This window comes from Stegodyphus dumicola, chromosome 6, assembly GCF_044657685.1.
Source record: "Stegodyphus dumicola isolate Sdum_Otavi_A_Nest chromosome 6, ASM4465768v1".
Classification (NCBI taxonomy): Eukaryota; Metazoa; Arthropoda; class Arachnida; order Araneae; family Eresidae; genus Stegodyphus; species Stegodyphus dumicola.
This window is the reverse complement of record NC_140773.1, coordinates 122,641,152-122,665,590: the sequence shown is the minus strand read 5'-3', so window position 1 is coordinate 122,665,590 and position 24,439 is coordinate 122,641,152. Positions and strand designations below refer to the sequence as shown.

The following is a 24,439-nucleotide window of genomic DNA, read 5'->3' as shown; positions in this document are numbered from 1 at the left end:
AGATTTTCAATGAGATTAAGGTCGGGCGAATATGCTGGTCACGCCATACACGCAATCCCTTCACTCTCCAGGTAGTCATCGACAATGCAAGCTCTATAGGGACGTGCATTATCATCATCCATTAAAACAAAAATAGGGCCAACTGCTGCAGTGTACAGTATCACAATGGGTTCTAGGACTTCATCTCGATACCGGACAGCCATCATAGAACCCCGTTTAAAGATGTGTAGGTCGGTGCGGTATCCTAATGAAATCCCTGCTCACACCATAATGCTTCCACCTTGGAATGCGTGAAGTTTTGGGAGTGATTGCGTGTTCTTTGTTCACACCATATCCTTATACGCTTGTCATCTGGCTCCAGAGCAAAGCTTGACTCATCAGTAAACATGACATTGCCCCAGTCAGATACATTCCAATTGACATGTTCCTGGCACCACTGTAATCGTGCCCCTCTTGATTGGAGGAATAGAGGAACACAAACTCGAGGTACCCGGGCGTACAGTCCACTCATATGTAATCTTCAGCGTACAGTAGCTGCAGATATCGCCTTACCAATGGACCCTTTAACCATAGATGTCACATGTGTGGAGGTCACTCTGTGATTTCTCTTGGCTACAATAGCAATATATCGATCTTCCGCGGCAGTTGTAACCCTTGGTCGACCGGCTACGGGTCTTCGAACAACTGTCTGTGTGGTTTGGAATTGTTTCCATAAACGTGAAATTACAGAATGATGAACGCCGAAGAAAAGAGCAACATCTGTGATCAATTGTCCTGCTTCAATGCGCCCCACAGCACGCCAGTGCTCAGAATCTTCCATTCGTCTTCTAGAAGTCATAGAAACACGTATGTCTTGAAAAGAAATTGTACGAAAGTTTTAAACACCTTCTATCAGCACTTACAATCAACTTCTGTAACCCTTCATAAAGCTGGCTTCTTCTAAGACTGCCTTTTTTGCGTATTTCTTGACATGAAAGCGCAATTGGCTGTTACTTAACATATTTGCATACTTCCATCTACCTCTGCACCAAATTGCATCCTCTTCAATTCTGATTGGCTTCGGGAAATTAGCATTTTCCTCTCCGTGCTTAACTTTTGGAAGTGAGTGTACAAGGGGTACCCTTCAGTCTACTCTAACTGTTTGTTGTTGTTTATTCATAATCATTTTATTAAAATGAGGCTTTTTTTTTGAAAGAGACTGGCATATGTCATCAGATGCATTTAAGAGTTTTCTGGCTTTTGTTTTCATTTGCAAAAATGCTGAAAATCTTATTTTGTAGAGGTAGAAGATGGCAAATACTAAATGTTTCTCTAGTGCTTTTTTGTCGGTTGTGGATAATGTTGCGGTGAATATATTTCCATTGAAATATATCACCACCTTAATGTGGTGAATATTCTGTTGTTTAATTTCATTAATTTAAAATCATAACCAACAACATAACCAAAAATAACCGTGAAAACGTACTTTTGTGTAGTGTAGGATAAAAATTTGAAATCTAATTTATATGAGCAATAACCCTAAATAAGAATGTGTACCTAGAAAGGAATTCATAATTATAACACCAAAAAAGTTAGTTTTATTCGTTATATTATGTTATAGAAATAAAGTAATGCTGTTATCTTGTAAGAAATAAAAATAATTCAACTCCTTTCTGAATTGCTAAACATGTTAACATTAAGTAAAGTAATCATTTTTTTAAATTAATAATTTCATGAATTTAAGCAATTATTTAGCGATGGCAAATATAACATGGAGTTGGCATTGGATGCAAATTGACCCCATCTTCCCATGGAGAAGAAATGTGGAAATAGTTTAAGAATTGTGCCTTCTGTGAGTAAGACATCTCCTTAGAGCTCGGCCTTTACCCAAATCTTGTTAGTGAATACTTCAGACTTGGCAACAGTGCCAGACATCAGTGCAGGCTATATCGGTGCAAGGCAGCATCTCCTACGGGAAGATCATCTGGTGTTCGTTGGTGACTCATCAGGACTCCACTAAGCCTAATTCGGGGGGGTTGACAGTTTCGGCATACTTGGCAACATCTTTCGCGACGAGGGAACATTAGTTGGGACCGAAAACAAACCAGCTGTTTACTTTTCAGATGCACACATAGAGAAAAAGGTACAAAGAAAAGACATTTTGCTAGTTGACTCGCCAAAAGCAGGAGTTTAATAATGTTGAAGACCGTAAGTGCAAAACCAAATTCACAGCAGCATTTCTTACGCTGCTTAAATACCTGTCATACCTGTCAGAAATACATCACCTGTCAGAAAACAACTCTAGAAGTATAAAAACTGCGCTTCAAAGTGGAAAATTGAAGTCAGGATATTTGTGCCATTCCTGCTAAAAATATATGTTTAATTCTGACTAACTTCTCAAGCAATTAAGCTAGGCTAAAAAATATAATTCTACCAGAAAGGCACAAATTTTCTGTACAAAAGCATATAAATTTCAATTAGTTAAGTTCATAATTTCTATTTTTAAATTGAGATAATACTCTAGAAATACATGAAACACTAGTCTCTCTAACGCAAAATCAAACCCAAGAGACCTATTTGGAGATTTCCAAAGTTAACCACAGTTTAAAAAGTTCACTAACTATACTATAATTAACTTTACTTATTATAATAAATACTAGCAAACACACTAGCTGATTAAATCTTTAATTAATATTACTAATGAGTTATGTAGCTGAAATTTAGGATACACTTTTAGTAATCATTTCTAAAATTTACATTTCTTCAACACCTTACCACCAGAGTCAGATAATATGGGTTCATTAAAAAAAATAATAAATAAATAAATAAATAAATAAAAATATCAGAAGAAGGGGTAAACATTAAACAAAAACCAATTTAAATTTGCACACCAAGCTAGTGTAACCAACAGTACAAAATAAAACCAGATAACTTATTTTAAGTTTTTAGGCAAGAAAAAAAAAAAAAAAAAAAAAAAAAAAATTAAAAGTTAAAAACCAAACTTCACTTTAAAGGATAAAATGATTGACCTTACCAACTTAAATTTAACACTTGCAGCTAATAACAAATTTAACTTTCAACAATTACTTTAAACTGAACCAATAAAAATCAAAATTAAAAACATTCAAGTACTGAATCAAGAAGCAGCAAAACTGATAAATTGAATTTTAAGAAACAATATTACATAACAATAAGCTTCTAACTGTTCTAAGTCTAGTATTTCAAATTCCTATTCCATATGCACATTAGCTCGTATTTCAGTAATTTCTTCCTATAAAAAATCATTACTGTTTATTGAATTTGGATGAAACAAAAATGAATTGAGTATCTGTCTATTAAGTTTGCTAATATTTCCTGTGGAAAAGTATCAAATTAAATGATTCACTCAGTTGCTGGACGTGTATTATAATTTCTGATATAATTGTTATATTTTTGTTTTCCAAAACAGCTGAATCCGGCAAAAGAAAGTTTGCTAAATTCTTAAGTTCAACTTGATGTTTCCAAAGTTTTAATTTTTCAATAAATGAAGCTAATTTTTCATTAGCTGTTATTATGTTCTTGCCAAATCTTTGCATCCTTTATTCATGTGGTTAAATATATCTAGATAGGCTAGCCAAAGCAATGCGTCTCTATTTCCAAAAGCTTCCACTGAATGGCTATTTTGGTTAATAAGAAACTGTATAATTTCTTCATGCAATTCAAAAACCCCGGTCAGCATATTGCCTTTGGAGAGCCACCGTATTTCCGTATGATAAAGAAACGCAGTATGAACAGCACCGATTTCTTCGCACAAAGCATGAAAAATACAATGATTAAGCACTCATCCTTGGATGTACTTACTACATTAATTGTTGTAGTTAGATATTGTGTTTCAAATTCTCTGACAAATTTTCACTGCAAAATAAAAATATATGTTGTATTTTACAGGATATAAAAGATCTTGCTCTGAGGATTCAAATGACTCAGATCTGTCATCAACTAAAAAGACAAATGAATCAAAAATTATTGGACCACAGTGTCCAGATTTTATCTTACAAAAAATGTCTCATTCAACTGAGAACTCAGATTCGTCAGTAACAAATGAAGGACAAATATCTTCAAATATTATAGGCCCAGAATTACCTCCATCAGTTCAGTGTGCAGAATATAATGATTATTCAGATGATGAATGCTATGGACCTATGCCTGCTGAATTGAAAGAAGATGTGAATGATGTGATTACAACTATTGAAAAGAGAGCTGTAAATATGAGGAACAAATTGCAGAATACGGTAATTCAGGAATGACACATTTTTGTGTAATTTATAAATGAATTCATAAATATATATGTAAATTGTTATGCATAATTTTATAAGTAACAATGTGTATTGTAATATTTTAAATATGTATATGTGTGTGTGTGTAAGATAAAAGTATAACTTTGATTCTTATATCCCTTCAAATCTTCTTTTTAATTCGGTTCCCTTTTATAACCTAAAAATTGTAAATTGCCCATAATAAATATTGCTCTGGAGTCTTTCTGAAGAGCAACATTTGAAAATTATTACCTTTTATTATGATTCTTATGTAACGACATATACTTACATAACAGCAAAACTGTAACTGAAATTTGGATTATTAAATAAACAAATAGAAATAAAGTGGAACCTATAACTTTGCTGTTCTAAATCTAATATCAGTATCATAATCTTCCCTCTTTTGACATTTGCTTATATTTTTCATAACACCATATCTAGTTTCTCTTCATCAAATGGTGTCATATTATAAATACACTTATAATTGCAAAACATGGATGTGTATCAATTTTATATATTATGAATGTCATATGAAGGATAAAATGCAGGTCAGTCAAACAGGACTGCATCTTTAGTATAACATATAGCTATCATTATCACTGGCATCTACAAAGGCACAAAATTATGTATATGTGTGTATGTATGATTTCTTTTGAATTAAATTTCAACTAATTGAGTATAATAATCCAAAATCTTTGATAAGTCAAAATAAATATCTCCTATACATAAAAACCTACTAAAATTTAATATTTTATCAGTACACTTTAGCAAAATATGCCTTTGGAGCAGTAGCAGTATTTATGTGACTAAAGTATAAAATTTAAGAAAATTATTTAAAAAGTATTCCATCACTTCAAGAAATTTTGGTACTTCCTGATTATTCATACGCCCGCCAAACAGCCATGAAAAGTATTAATGAAGCAATGCACTATACATGGAAATTTCAACTGTTTTTGGGTCACTGTGATTATGGGTGATGCAGAAAGCCAATCATTTCCTCATATTTTTAGCGAACACCAATCACAGTATATACAGGAAGAGATCAACAGAGCAAAAGGTGGTGCTTGAATGCATCTTTGAAATAAATATAAAGATATTCAAACAAACATTACTGTTAATGATTACGCTAATGAAACATAATTATGCTAATGAATTTACAAATGTTCTCCATAAGTTGCAAGTTCAGGGGTGCAAATACCAAAATTAGATTGGTACCTTTTTGCAAAGTATTTGGCTAATTGTTTACCCCATTCCTAAGTACCATTTTAGCAAGAAGTTTTCTTAACTTAAAATACTTGGTAAATTGCACTTTTTTCGAATTATTTTGTAACTATTTGTAATGCAGATAGTGAAGAGATGTAAAATATAGAAACAAAATGGTTTATTCTTTTTACATAATAATTCTCTTTTAACATATTAAGCTTCTAAAAAATGCATTTAAACAAAATAGCAATAAATTCAGGTCTTTATGCAATTACAATACAGTACTGTCCAAAATCCAGATGTCCTCAAATGATCTAATGTCTGGACCAGCTTGTTTTTTTTTAAATTTTTATTAATTTACTTTTTTTAAAATTTTTATTTATTTATTTATTTATTTTTTTGTGTGTGTGTAAAAAGAAAGAATTAGATTTTGAAATAAGGTCTCGCTTTAATATATATTTAATTCTCCATGCATGCACATTATATATTTTTTCAAAATAAAAAGGTCCCGATTCTTAATTTTAGTTTGGCATTAAATAAAACATCTCTATGTTAAAGAAACACAATCATTTATTAGCTGAAATCTGTGTGATCAACAGTTTGTTGGCTCAATAGCCGTCTTTTTGCTTGGCATACATCTCAAACCAAAACATTATACTAAAGTTCATTATTAATATAACTTGTGCCCCTTGACATCAACCTGGTAAAAATATTTTATTATTTTTTTGTTGTCATCGTTCTATGTCTGTCAGCTCATAACAGTCTGAGAAGTGACTCACACAGTGATATCTAAAATATATATTTTTTTAAATGATAGTAATTGAATATCAAACAGCATGGTAACCTTTTATGTTAACTCAGCAACCATAACAGATTTCAGTCAACTGCTCTGCAAAACAGAGTGTATTGAACAAGGAGAAATTTCTTTCCATATGCAAAAAAAAAAAAAAAAAAATATATATATATATATATATATATATATATATATATATTCATAGGCCAAAAGATTACACTTAATACTGTTTGAATCAAAAATAACTGATTTTATATTCAGATAAACTTTAACTCTATGTGTGAAATATGTAAGTATAATAAATGACTAAACTAATATAATTCAGGCTTAGCATCTGCATCATGCTATAAATAAGAGAAAATATAGAGGACCAACATGTCTTTAGTCTCAGTTTCATGGTACATCAATAATAGTGTATAGCTAAGCATTAATTTAGCATTAGTTAAGCATTGAGCTGTGCTAAAAAGAAAAAACTACTCGAAATCTGTTGTATGGTTCTAAATGCAGACAGAATATCACTGCCATTGTGAAGAAAGTGACAAAGAGGTTGCCGAGAGTGAAAAGATTTTGAATGACAATTTAGTGAGAATTCTGGACTCATCAGCTACAGGAAACTAAGCAATGGAACTTTGTAACTGAATGAGAAATTATGAGAAGTAACTTAAACATTGAAATAAATGTTTTACGAAGCAAACAAATAAGTTGAGTATTTTTTGCAAATTTCAATTACATTTCATTCTTTTCATAAACAATGATTTCATATTTTTAACTCTATAATTCTTATATGTCATCTTACTAGATTTGATATAAAGATATAAAATCTGGAATTGCTGAAGTCCTAAGGAGTCCATATCTTGGACTTTGTACTTCAATATGTAATTTATTCCATATTTAACTCAAAGATAATATTTTCTTAAACATGCAAGGGCAATTTTCCATAAAATTGAAAAGTATCTTGTGCTTTCTACATGTGTATATGTGATATGCTGTATTTTCTATTTTTGTTTTTACTCTAGAATGCAGCACAAACAGAAGAAATAAAACGAGAAGAATGGATGATTGTTCCAGATACTTCCCGCCGAAATCAGCTTGGTGCTATTTCCAGGTGCTTGGCTCCAGGATCACAGAAAACCTCTAGAAAAGTGAGACCAGCATTATATTATGCATTAATTTTTAGAATTTTGCTATGTGTAGCAATATTCAGACAGTCCTTAAAAGTTCTTCCATTTTCTAGAAATGATTTTTGGTCCTTAAAAGTCCTTAATTTTTGCCAAAATGGACAGAAGGTCCTTAATTTTACTCATCTGACATTTCTGTCTGTTTTTTTACAACTTACATTTTGAGTGTGAATTAAAATTTTAGAGGAATATTTTTTGACGATGCATTGACAACATGCATTCAATGGGTTAACATTTGAATCTATCCCTACTTGTTAATATAAAAGGTTGATACTCAAGCTTTAGACACAAGGTTATCTTTTGTTGAAACAGAAACATTTTGAAATAGTTTCTTTCTTGCAAATTAAAAATTCATAAAATATTACTTCTTTGGTATCTGGACAACTACTAAATACCATCTTTAATAAAATCAAAATATATATATAATATTTGAATGACATCAATCTCTGCAGTGAATGGAGCAAAACTTTCAAAAAAAGAAAGAAGAAAAAAAGGTTCTCTCTTTTTGTTGCAGTCCTGCAGAGCATTGTTGTTGTGCATGCGCTAGGAGGAGAAATCGGGGTATGACATCAGCGATGAAGAAATGTAGGGAGGAAAAGGTAAAACATTACACATCAAAAACAACTTTTTCCTTTTTTTGGGATATGAGTTATTATCTGGTACTAAATTTGGTGACTTAGTCAACATTTTGGCAATTTCAAAATCAATTTGTATATAAAATTTTTTATTCAGATATGTGAAATTTTGTCAATTTTTTATGAGCACTTTATTTGTCTTGCATTGATAAAAATCAGAACAACATTGATAAATATCATAAAAATTGTATTTAAGAAATATTTAAGATGATATATTAAAATTATATTTAAGAAATACCATTAAAATAAAACATTATTATTGTCTCCTATATTTTAAAATGACATTACTCTCTATTTTCAAAATTTAGGACTATTTTGGTTCTGAAAAATAAACGAGTTAATAAATGCTATAAAGCGCATTTTCTGAACACCTCATAGAAAAAGCAAATATGCTACCATAATTATTTATAAATTAAATCATCTTCTTTACATTTACAGCATGTCATTACAGAAATGAAATTAGCACTTTTTATCATGAAATTGTTTAAAAATATTTAAATGTGAGTCAGTTTTCTAATCGAAAATTCACTTTACACTTCTCTTTTCTGATTTTTTTCCCCAAAGATCTTCTGGCTTTTTGTTTTTGAAATTTTATGTGAAATTTCAGTATCTTTTGTATAATGCAATGGGAGAATTCTGAAGATGTGAATCTTTTCTGAATAAAACAGATTACGAGGGCAAGTCTTTTTTCTACTCCCTGTGCTGTAATTGGATATCTAAATTGATCCCTGTATGTAACTGTAACTGCATCCGGCCTTTATATACAGGGTGTTTCATAGATCATGGGACAAACTTGGAGGGGTGGTAGAGCATACTAAAACATGCATTTTTTATATAAGAATGTAGGGTCTAAGTGACGGGTTAAGGCAGGAACACAAAAAAAGACACGAGAGGAAAATTATGATAATAAATAACATAAATTATTAAATAATAAAATAATTTATGTACAAAATGAACGCAAAGTGCATCTTTGCAGCAATACAGTATTCACAATAAATGTTCCAAAAAAAAAAAAAAAAAAAGGGAACACTAACAGTAATAGGAACTACAGCTGTGATTGGCTGGCAATGCAGCGATAGAGGGTGGTAATGAGCCAGACAAACCACGATCCGATGCATCAGAGGATCATTCGCAACTCTGATGTCAAGCGTGATGGGTGAGTTAATGCACAGGGAAAAAGCTGACATGCATCTCATGTATGGTGCTGCTAATGGGAACAGCAGTACCAGGAATGGTTTCTGAACAAGCGTATGCCAAAGTACATGTTAGAAAGGTTGCATCGGTCTCTGTGTGAAAACGGGTCATTTGAAGCCACCTCTGACCCTAGGAAGAAGAAGTGCTCGACAACTTCGCATTGAAGAATCCATCTTGAACATTGTGCCTGAATCACCTCAGACAAGTACAAGAGCTGTTGCACGTTGTCTGCAGCTGAGACATTCCACTGTTTGGAGAGTATTGCATGAAAATGGTTTGCACCCATACCATTTGCAGAGAGTCCAAGCCTTGCAAGAGACAGATTACCCTCTTTGAGTTCATTTTGTAATTGGTTCTTGCAGCAGTGTGCAGCGCAGGCGGATTTCCCATCGGATGTACTATTCACGGATGAGGCAACTTTTTCACAGGACGCTTGCGGTATCAATTTAATTAATATGGGACATAATAGAGAACCATAAGTTCCTGCATTTACCCCTAAGGCTTCTAAATTGCGAACTTCTGTTTGACAAGTATCTAACGATTCTCTAACCCAAGTAGCACAGCAACATCATAATAATGTTGCAAACTCGTCGCGGATAACATTGCAATATGTCATTTTTAAGACGGCCAAATATCTGCGAAACTCCACTGTTTTGCAACCATTGCAAAGACGTCTTTATTACATTTTTGCATATGAGGTTTTTATTGCATAGACGTCGTTATTGCGTCTTTCTCAGGTGATATTTTGGTTGTGAAGGCATCGTATCACAACGTCTTAACGATGCCTAAATGTTCGCAAAATTCCACCTTTTTGCAACAGTTGTGAAAATGTCGTTATTATGTCCATGTGTTACATATTGATTTATGCAGAAAAATAAGCTTAATAATTAATATATTTTTCTTCTTTTTTAAAATTTTGAATTCCTTGTATTTATCTAAAGTTTAAATATTTTATCATTTCCTGAAAGCCAGCAGATAAAACAATTTTTTCTCTTTAGACTAAATATGCATAATTAATAATAGCCTTAATTATTTTCAGTACTTCAAACTATATTTTTTAAATGACTAAAATTCTACAACTATTTAAGATTTCATATTTTTTTTCCTTAATTCAGAGTAAATTTGAAAGTGGTTATTATAAATATATAACATTAATAGTAGGTTTTAGTAACTATAACTCAATTAGACATAAATAAAAGTAAAGATATATGTGTGGGTAAAAAAAGGAGTGTTTCTGATAACAGCATTATCACATTTATTTCTGTTAAATATCAGAGACATTGAAAATTGTCCCTGTCATGATAAATTAGGATACGTTTCTTAAGGTAACATAATCAGTATTTTACTTGAACTCAAGTATAAATATATTCGCGTTTCGCAGTAAAAAATATAACCATTAACTTCTTTATCTCCAAGATATGCAAATGAAAGACAGTATAAAGTAGTTAATAAATGTGACCAAAAATATTTCATACAAAAGTATACCTAAATCTAATAACTTCTCATATTCATATCTAAAATGAAATAATAACCTAACAAACAACATACATGACAACACTATTTAAGAAAAAACATGAACTAGTAGTGTTTTGAAAGTATAAATAGCAGAAAGGAAGGTAACAGAAATAAAATTTCCAATTAATAAAAAAAAATATTTGTGTTTTTTAAATAGTAAGCAATTAAAAGTGCAATAATTATGGATTGCAGTATATACTAGTAATGCTGATGTTTCTTAACACCATTTCTTTCGGTCATATGTAAATGTATTTACCTATTTTTAGTTTCTACACTTTAGAATAGTGCTAGATTATGGTGATCATTTCAGGCACATTTATAATCAATAACTTTCCTTTTTAAGACACAATAACATGCCGAATAAATACTAATACAGAAGTCAAACAACAAAAATCAGCATTATATTTACAAAATTTTCACAGGACTAGTTTCGATGGTGTTACCGAACCCACATCTTCAGCTGCAAAACCGCTAATGAACAAGATAGGAAACAATGACTAGATAAGATAAGAAAGCCTGGACATGAATAAGCAAGTGGCGCCATCTGTTGGCGAAACCAGAACTAAAACATAATTTCTCTAAAAGCCGAAAGCAAATTTGGATTGGAATTAGGATCGTTAACTAGAACAGAAAGATTTTTATGAATGTGAAATGCCTCTAGAAAATCCAGTTCTCCAATGGAAGATGTTTTTTGAATAATTTTAGCAGCAGAAAAATTGAATAGCAGGATCAATAGAATTCATTGTTGAAAGAACTTTATTTAAATCATCTTTATTACCTTCAAACAGGGTAAAAGTATCGTCTACATAGCGGAACCATGCCGGGAAGTTTAAAGTTTCAAACAATTTTGATTCATAATAATGCATGTAGATATCAGCCAGGATGGGACTGAGGGGGCTTCCCATGGCTAATCCCTCACTTTGCTTGTAATATTTATTTTGGAAAACAAAATGTGTTTGTTTCAAACAGAGTTGAGGTAGACGATACTTTTACCCTGTTTGAAGGTAATAAAGATGATTTAAATAAAGTTCTTTCAACAATGAATTCTACTGATCCTGCTATTCGGTTCACTTTTGAACTTGAGACTTGCAATTCTCTTCCGTTTCTCGACATTCTGGTCACACGTAACACATCCAACTTCAGTACTACAGTTTACCGTAAACCTTCATCGGTTTGCCTTCCACCACACTTTAAATCATGTCATCTGACTAAACAAAAGTTAGCTTCATTTTATTCCTATGTTTTCCGTGCTCTTCAAGTTTGCTCCTCCAAACTAGCCCTTGATGAAGAACTAAATTATTTAAAAGCAATAGCTATTGACAGGGGCTTTTCACCCAACATTATTAATCAAGCAGTTAAAAAATTCTCATCTCAACACACTAAAAGCCACACTCTTATTTTAGGAGATTATAAAAATTCTGTTGTCATTCCCTTCTTTCCATCAATTAGCTATAAAGTTGCACATATTTTGCAGAAATTTAACAAGAATAAGCAAGTGGCGTCATCTGTTGGCGAAACCAGAACTAAAACATAATTTCTCTGAAGGCCGAAGGCAAATTTGGATTGGAATTAGGATCGTTAACTAGAACAGAAAGATTTTTATGAATGTGAAATGCCTCTAGAAAATCCAGTTCTCCAATGGAAGATGTTTTTTGAATAATTTTGGCAGCAGAAAAATTGAAAGTGTGATTTTCGGACCAACAATGTTGAGCAACAGAAGACTTCTGTGTTTCCTTTTTTCTAACATATGCCTCATGTTCTTTGACGTGAAATTTTAAGGCTCTCTTAGTTTGGGTTGTTTATTCTCCCATCAATAAAATTCGGACTTCTATACTCAAGGACCCCATTCCGGATATGAATTCCTGGGGTATTTATGGGATTCCTTGCCAGTGTGGTTTAATTTACATTGGCCAAACTAAGAGAGCCTTAAAATTTCGCGTCAAAGAACATGAGGCATATGTTAGAAAAAAGGAAACACAGAAGTTTTCTGTTGCTCAACATTGTTGGTCCAAAAATCACACTTTCAATTTTTCTGCTGCTAAAATTATTCAAAAAACATCTTCCATTGGAGAACTGGATTTTCTAGAGGCATTTCACATTCATAAAAATCTTTCTGTTCTAGTTAACGATCCTAATTCCAATCCAAATTTGCCTTCGGCTTTTAGAGAAATTATGTTTTAGTTCTGGTTTCGCCAACAGATGGCGCCACTTGCTTATTCTTGTCCAGGCTTTCTTATCTTATCTAGTCATTGTTTCCTATCTTGTTCATTTGCGGTTTTGCAGCTGAAGATGGTGGTTCGGTAAAACCATCGAAACTAGTCCTGTGAAAATTTTGTAAATATGATGCTGATTTTTGTTTGACTTCTGTATTAGTAACTTTCCTTTTGATACTGTACAGAAATAATTTAAATAATATAGTATACGATAGTAAGCTAAGTACGTTAAAGTAAGCTCTTCGTTAAATAGCACACGATAAAACATTTTGTTTCTATTTATTATGAATTTCTTTGTTATCACAATCACATAAAATGTAAGTGAAGAATATACTTAAATTATGAATGTACGATACTTAAATGACTTACATAATATACTTATTTAAGTATAATGAATATACATAAATTTAATAAAGAACAAAACCTAATTTCCAACATTCATTTATTGAGATAATCCAATAGACTTTGCATAACGGCAATATTTAAAAAAACGCGAACTACACAGTGTTTGGGAGAATAGATTCACTTTCATAATTTGACTGCCATCCTCTAAGATTAAACTTTGCTAATGTCAGTAACAGTTTTGATTCCAATACAAATCTATTTAATTCTTCAGAATTCTTAAAACTGATCAGTTATGTACATATAAGGATTCTTTAAAAATTTTAACTGTAGCTACAAGTTGATCCAGGTACGATTTAAATGATAGTTCAGCTTAGCAAATAACAAAAACAGACTACGGTTAAGCCCAAAAACTGCACAGTGATAGTTGTTTCTCACAGTTGTTATATTCTCTCCTTATGCTTCTTCTGCAGGAAACATAAATAATCTGTGTTTTTTCTCTTTATGTGCGAGAAAGCTTTCTCACTGTCTGAAATTACTGGAATAGGATATTTCCCAAAATTATTTAACAATATTAGAATTATTTCAATCAGGTTGAGATCGTTTTCCAAACAATCATTTAAAGAAAGTTCTTCTTGAGTTTACTACATTGAAGTTGAAGATGCGAGTAGGATCCGCATCCATAACAATGAAGCTGTCTCCGTTTCTCAAATTCCCTTTCATGAATTTTATTAGTACATTCTTTCTTAATTATAGGTTTAGTATTAAAAATCTTTTGAGATTTCTTTAGGATTATGTCTATGGTAATAACTACCTTGCATTTTGTTCCCATTTTGATGACTTTCTTGAAGTTTTAAACCTTGTTTTCAAGGATTTTCCTTCTTTTTATTGCTCTCATACTCATCTAATATTTCTGATAGCTCATATAGAGTTTTTAATTTCATTCGTTTGATTGGTCAAGGAAATGATCTTTTCATTCCATTGGAACCCTATATTTAATTTGCTCAGTAACTATAAAATTTTTCCGATTCTCAAATGTCTTAATTTCTAAATCTGCAATACTCTCCAAAAAATAACTCTGAAGTTCAGGAGCGTAATTTCTCCAAGACTTTTCAGGAGTCTTCTCATGTCGATAGATTTTGACTGTTAAGTGTTTCAGCTTTTAACTATTAAATTTATATCTTTTTAAGATAAGATATTTCACATATTCATACTTAGTTGCACCTTCAGATGGTTCTCTGTGTAACATAGTGGAGATTAAGGTAAAATAACATGCTGAACAAATATTAATTTAGAAGTCAAACAACAAAACTCAGCATTATATTTTCAAATTTTCACAGCCATGGTTTACCGAACCTGCAGCCTCAGCTGCCAAAGTGCAAATGAACGAGATAAGATATAGTGATAAGATAAGAATGGCTGGACAGGAGTTAAGCTACGGGCACCATCTATTCATGAAACAAGAAAACCAAAACGTAATTTCCTTAAAGGCTGTAGGTAAAGATGGATTGGAATTGGGGTCGTTAACTAGAACAGAAAGATTTTTTTTTTTAATGTGAAAAGCCTCTAGAAAATCTAATTTAGCAATGGAAGATGTTTTGTGAATTATTTTAATTGCAGAAAAATGGAAAGGGGGAGTGTCAGATCAACAATGCTGGGCAACAGAGGACTTCTGCTTTTCCTTTTTCCTAACATATGCCTATGTTCCTTAATGCGAAATTTTAAGCCTTTCTTCTCCTAAAACAAGAGTGTGCATTTTGGTATGCTGAGAGGAAAATTTTTTAATGGCTTGGTTAATAACGTTGGGTGAAAAGCCCATGTCAATAGCTACTGCTTTTAAATAATTTAGTTCTTGATCAAGAGACAGCTTGGAGGAGCAAACTTGAAGTGCATGGAAAACAAAGGAATAAAATGAAGCTAACTTTTGTTTAGTGACATGACATGATTTGAAGTGTGGTGAAAGGCAAATGGATTTGACGTTCAATGGGTATATGGCAGTGATGGCGAACCTATGGCAAACGTGCCACAGATGGCATGCAGCGCCTCAGCAGCCGGTACATGACTAAAATATTACTTCCTTAATCAATAATCACCATAAAATGATACTATGAAATTTAAATAAATGTTTTAGTCTGTTCTTGAACGTTTCACTTGCTTATCTTTACTTACGGCTTACGTTTTACTTACTTATGGCACTTTAACACCAACCACAAAGATTGTTACCGAACTTGCAATACTGTCAAGGAAACTGAGAGATTATAATTACCAGAAAGTTGGTTTTTAGAATTATCTTTATAAAACAAACCATCTTAACAACTGCCAGCTTTCACTGTTCCTGGCAAAACATGGTAAAATGCTCTGCAATGGGGATTTAATCAAAGAGGTTTTGGGCATGTGGCCCAAAAAAGGTTCCCCACCACTGGCATATGGTAAATCGTACTGAAGTTGGATGTGTTATTTGTGACCAAAGTGTCGAGGAGTGGAAGAGAATTGCATGTCTCAAGCTCATTTATTACTGTCAAACAGAGTAAAAGTATCGTCTAATAGCACAGCCATACCAAATTTCATTTCTCCTGCATTGAAATTGATTAGCTAATTTCCTTTACTCAACTCTGTTTGAAACAAGTGCATTTTATTTTCCAAAATAAATATTACAAGCAAACTGAGGGATTAGCCATGGAAAGCCTGCTTAGTCCCATCTTAGCTGATATCTACATACATTATTATGAATCAAAATTATTTGAAACTTTAAACTTCTTGTTATGGTTCTGCTATGTAGATGACACCTGCTCCCCCTGTTTGACAGTAATAAAGATGATTTAAATAAAGTTCTTTCCATAATGAATTCCGTTGATCCTGCTATTCAGTTCACTTTTGAACTTGAGACATGCAATTCTCTTCCGTTCCTCGACATTTTGGTCACACTTAACACATCCAACTTCAGTACTGCAGTTTACCAAAACATTCAACAGTCTGCCTTCCACCACACTTCAGATCATGTCACCCGACTAAACAAAAGTTAGCTTCATTTTATTCCTTTGTTTTCCATGCACTTCAAGTTTGCTGCTCCAAATTGGCTCTTGATCAAGAACTAAATTATTTAAAACCAGTAGCTATTGACAGAGACTTTTCACCCAATATTATTAACCAAGCAGTTAAAACATTCTCATCTTAACACACTAAAAGGCACACTCTTGTTTTAGGAGATTATAAGGATTCTGTTGTCATTCCTTTCTTTCCATCAATTTGCTATAAAATTGCACATATTTTACAGAAATTTAACTTTGGGTTGTTAATTTTCCTTTCAACAAAATTATAAGTTTCACTTATAATTTTATTCCTGGGGGTATTTACAAGATTCCTTGCCACTGTGGTTTGATTTACATTGGTCAAACTAAGAGAGCCTTAAAATTCACATTAAGGAACATGAGGCATGTATTAGGAAAAGGAAACACAGAAGTCCTCTGTTACCCAGCATTGTTGGTCCGAAACTCACACTTTCCATTTTTCAGCAGCCAAAATAATTCAAGGAACATTTTCCATTGATGAATTCGATTTCCTAGAGGTGTTTCACATTCAAAAAAATCTTTCTGTTCTAGTTAACAACCCTGATTTCAATTCAACTTTACCTTCAGCCTTTAAGGAAATTATGTTTTAGTTTTCTTGTTTTATAAATAGATGATGCCCATAGCTTAGCTCCTGTCCAGCCATTCTTATCTTATCACTATACCTTATCTTGTTCATTTGCACTTTGGAAACTGAGGATGATGCTTCTGTAAAACCATCGAAACTAGTCTTGTGAAAATTTGCAAATATAACTTGCTAGTGAGCGGCACACAAGAAATGACATTTTTAAAACTGGAAACTCTTGGATAGTGCATCAAAATTAATTTTAAAAGGCTTTTAGCCAGTATTTAAAAATTCAAATCAACTTGCTCAATCTACCATTTTTTTAAATTAGAAATTCAAATATGACACAGTATCTTTAAAAAAAAAACACTCAATACTATAAGAAATATGTTCCTTTCGTTGAATAAAAATCTGCAAAGCTTGCTCTTTTTAAGAAATATACTAAAGTAAATAAAAGAATTCAAGCCTCTAACTTCATTCACACAACAAAATACTTGATTTTGGTTTCTAATACAAGAGCTCAAATTTCAGATGAAAATATTCTAATATTATGTAATAAATCTGCCACTCTAATGTAGGAGCTCAAATTTACTCACATAAAAAAATGAGCTCAAATCTCAGAATACAAATAGTATAATATTAACGTAATAAAGCTGCCATTCTAAGAGCTCATTGTGATTTGGGATTCTTAATACAGGAGCTCAAATTTCAGAATAGAAATATTATAATATTAACTTAATAAATTTGCTCTTCTAATACAAGAGCTTAAATTTTAAAATAGAAATATTATAATATTAATGTAATAAATTTTCCACTCTAATACAAGAGCTGAAATTTTAAAAGAATATCCTAATCAGGCTAATTATTTTGATGCTTTTAATCCAAAAGCTCAAACTTAGAATATTTGTACTATTAGTTGAATTTAATAGTAAGATAAAACATTTTCATATAGAATGGCACTCTATTCATAAAAAACTGATACTCATGCATCCTGTATTCTTTTTGTTTTTAAATTAACACTGGTTTCATCTTTTGATCCCAGCGACTACCGCCACTTATCTATTTTTTTATATGTCTGTAATGAAGTTTTTAAGGAAATCTCACCATTTTGATCAAACAACCAACATTATTACTCAACTTTGAATAACTGAAAAATATTTTTTAAGCATAGATATTTTATGTGCATTGTTTCTTTACATTTCTTACCTGTATTATGTTGATACGCATAGCAACACAGATATTTTATACCACGTTTAAGGGACCAAAGAACCACAAGTTGTCTGTAAGCCATAGTTTGATTGTGCCTTTTATAGAAATTTTCATAAAATTTACTTATACAATTTGGACTATATATGAATTAATTTATAGTTCAAATTAAGTTGATAAGAGGGGGGGACTCCATATTTGTTTTTACACTTGCTCTAACTTATTTCATTTTTAGTGAGTTATATATGTGTGTGCATTATATGTAACTTTTTGTTGTATTTACTGGTTTCTTAATGTTATAGCTCAAATGAAATATGATCTGTGTAATTAGAATATATTCCTTCACCTCCTTCACCATTTTTTTCATTTTTCAAATGCATAATAATAACATCACTTTTATTCTGATGCAGGAAAGTCATTTCCATAGGCATTCTGAAGAAGAAAAAGAAATTTCTAAAAAATTGAAAAAATACAATGTAAGTATTTATAGTATATTTAATGGCTCACTTATTAGTTATAGAGTAAGTAGTTAAGTCATTTGGATGCAAATAACAGTCAGTGATTAATACTGAATTCACATTTTTTTATGATTTTAACAATTTTTTAATAAAATCTGCTTGTATTGTAATTTATTTAACACCAGTCTGTATAAGTTTATAGCTCACTTATTTAAGTTCTCTGTCTCTCTCATTTTCTGGAGCAAAATATTTTATTTGCTTTCTGATCTTTCCTGATTTGTAGTGTCATTTCTGTCATCTCTACATATAATAAAAGAAATAGAGTGTCTGTGTGTGTGTCTTTCATTTGCGCTGCGCATAAGCTAATAGACCCACGGTTACGAAATTTGGTACATAGGTGCATCTAGACAACAGCCAGTGCACCTCGAAGCGATTTTTTCGAAATTCGAATTCGAATTTTTTTTTTTTATTTTAGGTTTTATGACGAAATCGTGTCATTTTGAGACATAATGGGCTATAGGAAAGCGAGATTTTATTCTACACACTCCATTTTCACATCGTCATGAAACGTAGGTACTTAGTTATTTTACGAACTTAAAATAAATTTCGTGTTTCAATAAATCAATTAAATACGAATTTATTTAACAAAGGGAGCTTAACACCTTTTCAACGGGATTTTTTCTAAAAAAGTTTATTTTTTAAAATGTACAGTTTATTTTTCTTTGATTTTTGGACATGTTAAACTTTCATCCTTGCGACTGCTTTTACAAAAAGAATTTTGGAAAAATGATATTTTGTATTTAAAAAAAAAAAAAAAAAATAAATGAAGCTTCCAAGTACACTTTTCACATCTCACATCTTTAAAAATGCGATTTTGGACACAATTTTCTGTCTTATTGTTTTTGATAGATTTTTGATGAAATCGCATCATTTTGAATAGTTTCATTCTTTTAGAAATATGGGTTTGGCAACAATTTTTCATCGTATTTCTTATGTCACTGTTTCTAAGAGATTGGCATACTTCATTGTCATTTATATATATATATATAATACATTTTTATTGATTTTTTTTGATAAAGTTGTTCAGTAGAGTAAAGTTCTGCGCAGAATTTTATGTTTTTTTGAGTTGCTTTCATGTTATTTTTTGCTTATTTCACTGTTTGTAAGATATTGAAAAGTTTAGCATGATTTTTTTTCTTCAACGGAAAGTTGGTTAATTTTTTTATTAGGATAATTAATATTTGTATTAAGGGATATAGCTTATTTCATTGTAATTTTTTTCTCTTGAAAATATAAGATAAAATATCATTAATTATACTTTGCTTTTCAGAATTTTTTGTTTTTTTTATTCTTTTATGTTATTTATTGCTCATTTTACTGTTTTTAAGATATTGAAAAGTTTTGAGTGATTTTTTTTAGGAAACAAAGTTCTTAACCTCCTTTATACCATTTGAGTTCTTAAGATTTTGCAAAGGGAAGTTGGTTAATTTATTTATTAGGATAATTAATATTTGTATTAAGGGACATTGCTTATTTCATTGTAATTTTGTTATACGTAATAACTTTTTTTTATGAAGTTGTTCTGCAGAGTAAAATTCTACGCAGTTTTTAAATTTAACATTTGGTGTCATTTTTCAGCCATTTTCCCGGTACATTTAAAAGCCAGACGAAGGCTGTCAGTGAAGCTGCTATTCTGCATTTAAAAATATGTTTCTAAAATAGAAACCCTAGACTGGAAAATGTTTTAAAGGTTCTTACAGAATTGGAATGAACCAGCTGGATCATTTTGTAATATTTACAGAATTCTTTGAGATAGAATGATTTCATAACATTTGAAAAAGGATGCAGAAATTACTTTCTGAAAAAAATTTATAAATGCTGTGGTTTTTTTTTTTTTATTTATTTATTTATTTTTTTTTTTAAGTATTACTAAAATAGTGAAATTATTTTTGATTTTTTGGAAGTATTTATGTCACTGCAGAATTTGGTTTGCAAGTTTCTTTCAACAATATAAAGGAATAATACTATTATGCCATTAAACAGAATGGTGTAAAATAATTCAGAAGAAAAGTGGACATTTTGAAATATTAAATAAATTGAAACTTCTTTATTCAGATTTAATTCAACAATAATTATTGTATATGCTGACTCACTGAAATAATGTATTTATAAATATTTTTCTTTAACAGAAATCTAAACGTTCTGAGACATTATTAGAAATGCATCAGAAGAAAAAAAAGAAAAAAGAGGTAAGTTAGTGAATATTTACAGCAAAAGAAGTTAAATTATGTTTAGGATAAAATATTGCCCCTCCCTTTCCCCCCTCCAGGTTTTGTATTCTCAGTAAGGTATTCATATACTACAAAAATAAATTAAAGGAACACACTAAAAAAAAAAAAAAAAAAAAAACTCATGAAATTTTAATGCGTTTGGAGCTAAGAACATTTAACTTTCTTTATTTTGTCACAAAAAGTAATTCTTCAAAATAAAAAATTGTCCATTTTTGCAAAAAGAAAGAGGTTTAAAAAAAGAAAAAGTTTGCAGGCTTCAAATTTTAAATTACATCCAAAGGGGCATTTTTTTAACGTTTTGTGTGTTACCCTTTATTTATTAAATATCGTGTTCTTTGCACTTAAACCATAAAATTCAGTTCAATAGCAATATCGCAAAATAATTTTAAAATGAGCATATCTTTAGAATTTCCGATACACAGTTCCGCTCACTGGAGATAAAAAGGTTTTTTTATCTCCATTGCTCGCTTTTAAATCATTGAGTATGTTACTCAAAAATTCATTAAAGTTTTACAAAATATGAAATCGATAACAAAACAAATTTCAAATTTGGTCCTCCACATGCCCATATTCATAGGAGGATTACGTCATTCAAAATTTAATGGCTCTGTGTATCGTTGTTTTATCACAGTGCGAGAAATATACATACATTTATGCAGATTTTTCATTATTTAATTTCTTCAAATATAATGCAGGACTAACATTTGGTGGCAACAGTTTGAAAAGTGAAACGGATACTTATAGTTATTCAATGCAAAATCGCAAAACGAAAACAATAATCCTTCAGGGACAAAGCCCTTTTGGACTAATAAGAACATAAGAAATACAATATAAAGTGCGTAGGGAAAAGTTGCTAATAACAATATTTTAGAGATACATAGAAAAATTTAATAAGGTGTATTATCATCTCTAACTGAAATGTAGCTGGGTATTTTTTCATGCTGGGTATTAGATATCTAGGACTTCTCTCAGTAGCAAAGTATATTATCAATATTTTGCTGGATTGAAATCCAGAGAGTAAAAGGGCCATTCTCTGCTGGTTCACACTTATGATTATTAGTAATTAGCATGGTGCAAGGGGATGAACATTATTGTTTATTAGGAGGATATTATTAGTGCTTGCACCCATAAGCAACTTGATATGAGTATCAAGAACTTCATCTGTAAATATCAGCTTTCATATATATACACTGGTAAAATGTGTAGGTCAGTGCATCATTCAAAATGATGCCAGCCAAATACTATGATTCCACTACTTTTATACTGATATCTTTGATGGATATTATCAGTTTTATTGCATGTGTTTTGCTCACTCAAGGATCCAGCTTTACATATTTGCAATCACTTTCCAAACAAAATCAAAACTCATCAGTAATGAGAACTTGGATCCCATCTATAGTAATCCAGTAACAATTATCTCTGAAACAGAATATTTCACAGTTTGAATAAATAAACGTAGGTTACAAATTATGGATTTCTTTGCATGCGGCCTGTCATTTAAAATACATATATAAATAGTTGAGACCCTGTACCTTAGGGTGTTTCATTTTTCCAAAGATGCAATTTTCACATGACTTATGCCCAGAATCTCAGAGATGTAAAAGATATATTTGCTGTATTTCAAGAAGATTGGATAATATTTAGGGTTTGATGCATTGATCACCTTTATCTCAAACTAGTGAAATTTCTAATATTGAAGTGCTTTGTACTAATTGGCTTCTCATGTATTCTTTTTTTATGTGATTGAACTTTAAAATGGGAACCTTAAGAAGAATTTGGCTGCTACAAAAGATGTGTAGTGATGAATTTTTAAGAGCTCGGCACCCTCTAAAGGAACAAGTACTTTTAGTTTTTATTTAGTATCACAAGGAAATGAAAGAAATGCTTTTGGAATGCTGCTAAATCTATCAGTGCTAAACTGCAGGAAGTATAAAGTAAAGCAAATATCCCTATTAAGACAGAGCAGAATATCTCTGCTAGTATACAAAAGTTGTACAAAAAATACCAAAATGTGGGTAAAAGAAATAGAGAAACTCAGATAAAGCAAATGTGAAATGGCAGATGTGAAAGGTTGATTTTGTCACATTATTTGACATTTCCTGGATAAATGTGATGGACATGATTAGCATATCACAAGAAGATAAATATTTTCTTAGGTCACAAAAGATTGTATGAGTTTGACAGTAAGTAGAGTAGGCAAGGCTTTTTACCTCGAAAATAAGTTCCAGAGTCTGGACAATGCTGAATGAAGAAAATCCTGTTCAAGACTGGAAGAACAGCAAGTGAAAATGACTAACTACATCCAAAGTGACCTAAAAGACGGAAGCCATGCAAGAGAAGACTACTCACTGTACATCAAGCAAAGTGGATGCCAAAGGCAATATATGCACTTAAAATTGTCTTCTTCATTAAGCAGTTGAATATTCCTCAACAAGAAAATAAAGGAATGAAACTGGTTGCTCATTTTGTCAGCCTTATGTGTGCATAGACTCCAACTACTATGGATTCTCCATAGTTTCTATGGAAATTCATGATAAACTACAAGCTATGAAAAGTATGGAAAAAATTATGGATTTTACAGAAACAGAGTATCAGAACCAGTACGCAAAACAGAACCAACTAACTCATCCGATGATTGGCTGAATACTCATGTTATCATATATCACGTGTTGAGTGCGTTGCTGGTTTTGAAGAATAGCCAATTGTAGATCAATAACTCCATGACTGGTCGATAATGACTGGTCGATAGTCCCCCCGCAACATCTGATCTCCCAGATTCGTTGCTGCTGCGTGATTAGCTTACGTGATTACACTCCATTGCTTGTATTACGGCAAGAGCTTAGCGTGTATCTTGTGAACTGGGATTCAGGTGGAAATTTTTTAATAATGCTACCTCGAATGAAAAAGCCGAAATTATCAAAGCAGAAATTTTAAAGATTCATATTCTTCAGAATTTCCATGCATTAAAGCATCCGTAATTTCTGTGAATCACACACACTGCAGTGTATACAACAAAGACTTCTCAGTTGCACATGGTGAAAAGATGACTGTAAACGGCATGTTTTTTCTCAAAAACATATAGAACTTGGCACTGTAAAATCTAAAGAAATAATGAATTTCTTAATAAAAGATGACAAAACAGGTCCTATAGAAGCCGAATGCTATTTTGTTCGATTTTTAATTGAACACAATCTACCGCTTTCTATTTCGGATCATTCCAAAGAGCTTTTCAAAGCAATGTTTCCAGATTCTGCCATAGCAAAAAAATTTAGCTGCGGTCATACCAAAACTGATGCTATTGTGAAAACGCTTGCAGAAAGTACTGTTGCCGATATTATAAAATCAGTGTGCAATACATCGTTTTCTCTAAGTACTGATAGAAGTAATGATAACAAAGTGTATCCATTGATTATAACATATTAAAGAAAAGGAAGTGATAATTACGTCATTGATTTCAATTTTAGAGTGCACGAATAATATCGGAGAAGGTATTTTTAACCCTTTGAG

General features: G+C 31.4%; 1 protein-coding gene across 2 annotated transcripts in view; it reads left to right on the top strand.

Annotated features, from left to right (window-relative positions):
* Positions 1-24,439, top strand: part of LOC118187548 (GPALPP motifs-containing protein 1-like) — a 48,506-nt gene that overhangs the window by 13,993 nt on the left and 10,074 nt on the right. For both annotated transcript variants that reach the window (XM_085818876.1, XM_035357789.2), the window contains exons 2-5: positions 3,907-4,250; positions 7,287-7,412; positions 18,594-18,659; positions 20,831-20,890. In XM_085818876.1, the coding sequence (XP_085675002.1) occupies positions 3,907-4,250; positions 7,287-7,412; positions 18,594-18,659; positions 20,831-20,890 (596 nt within the window). The remainder of the gene's footprint in view (positions 1-3,906; positions 4,251-7,286; positions 7,413-18,593; positions 18,660-20,830; positions 20,891-24,439) is intronic.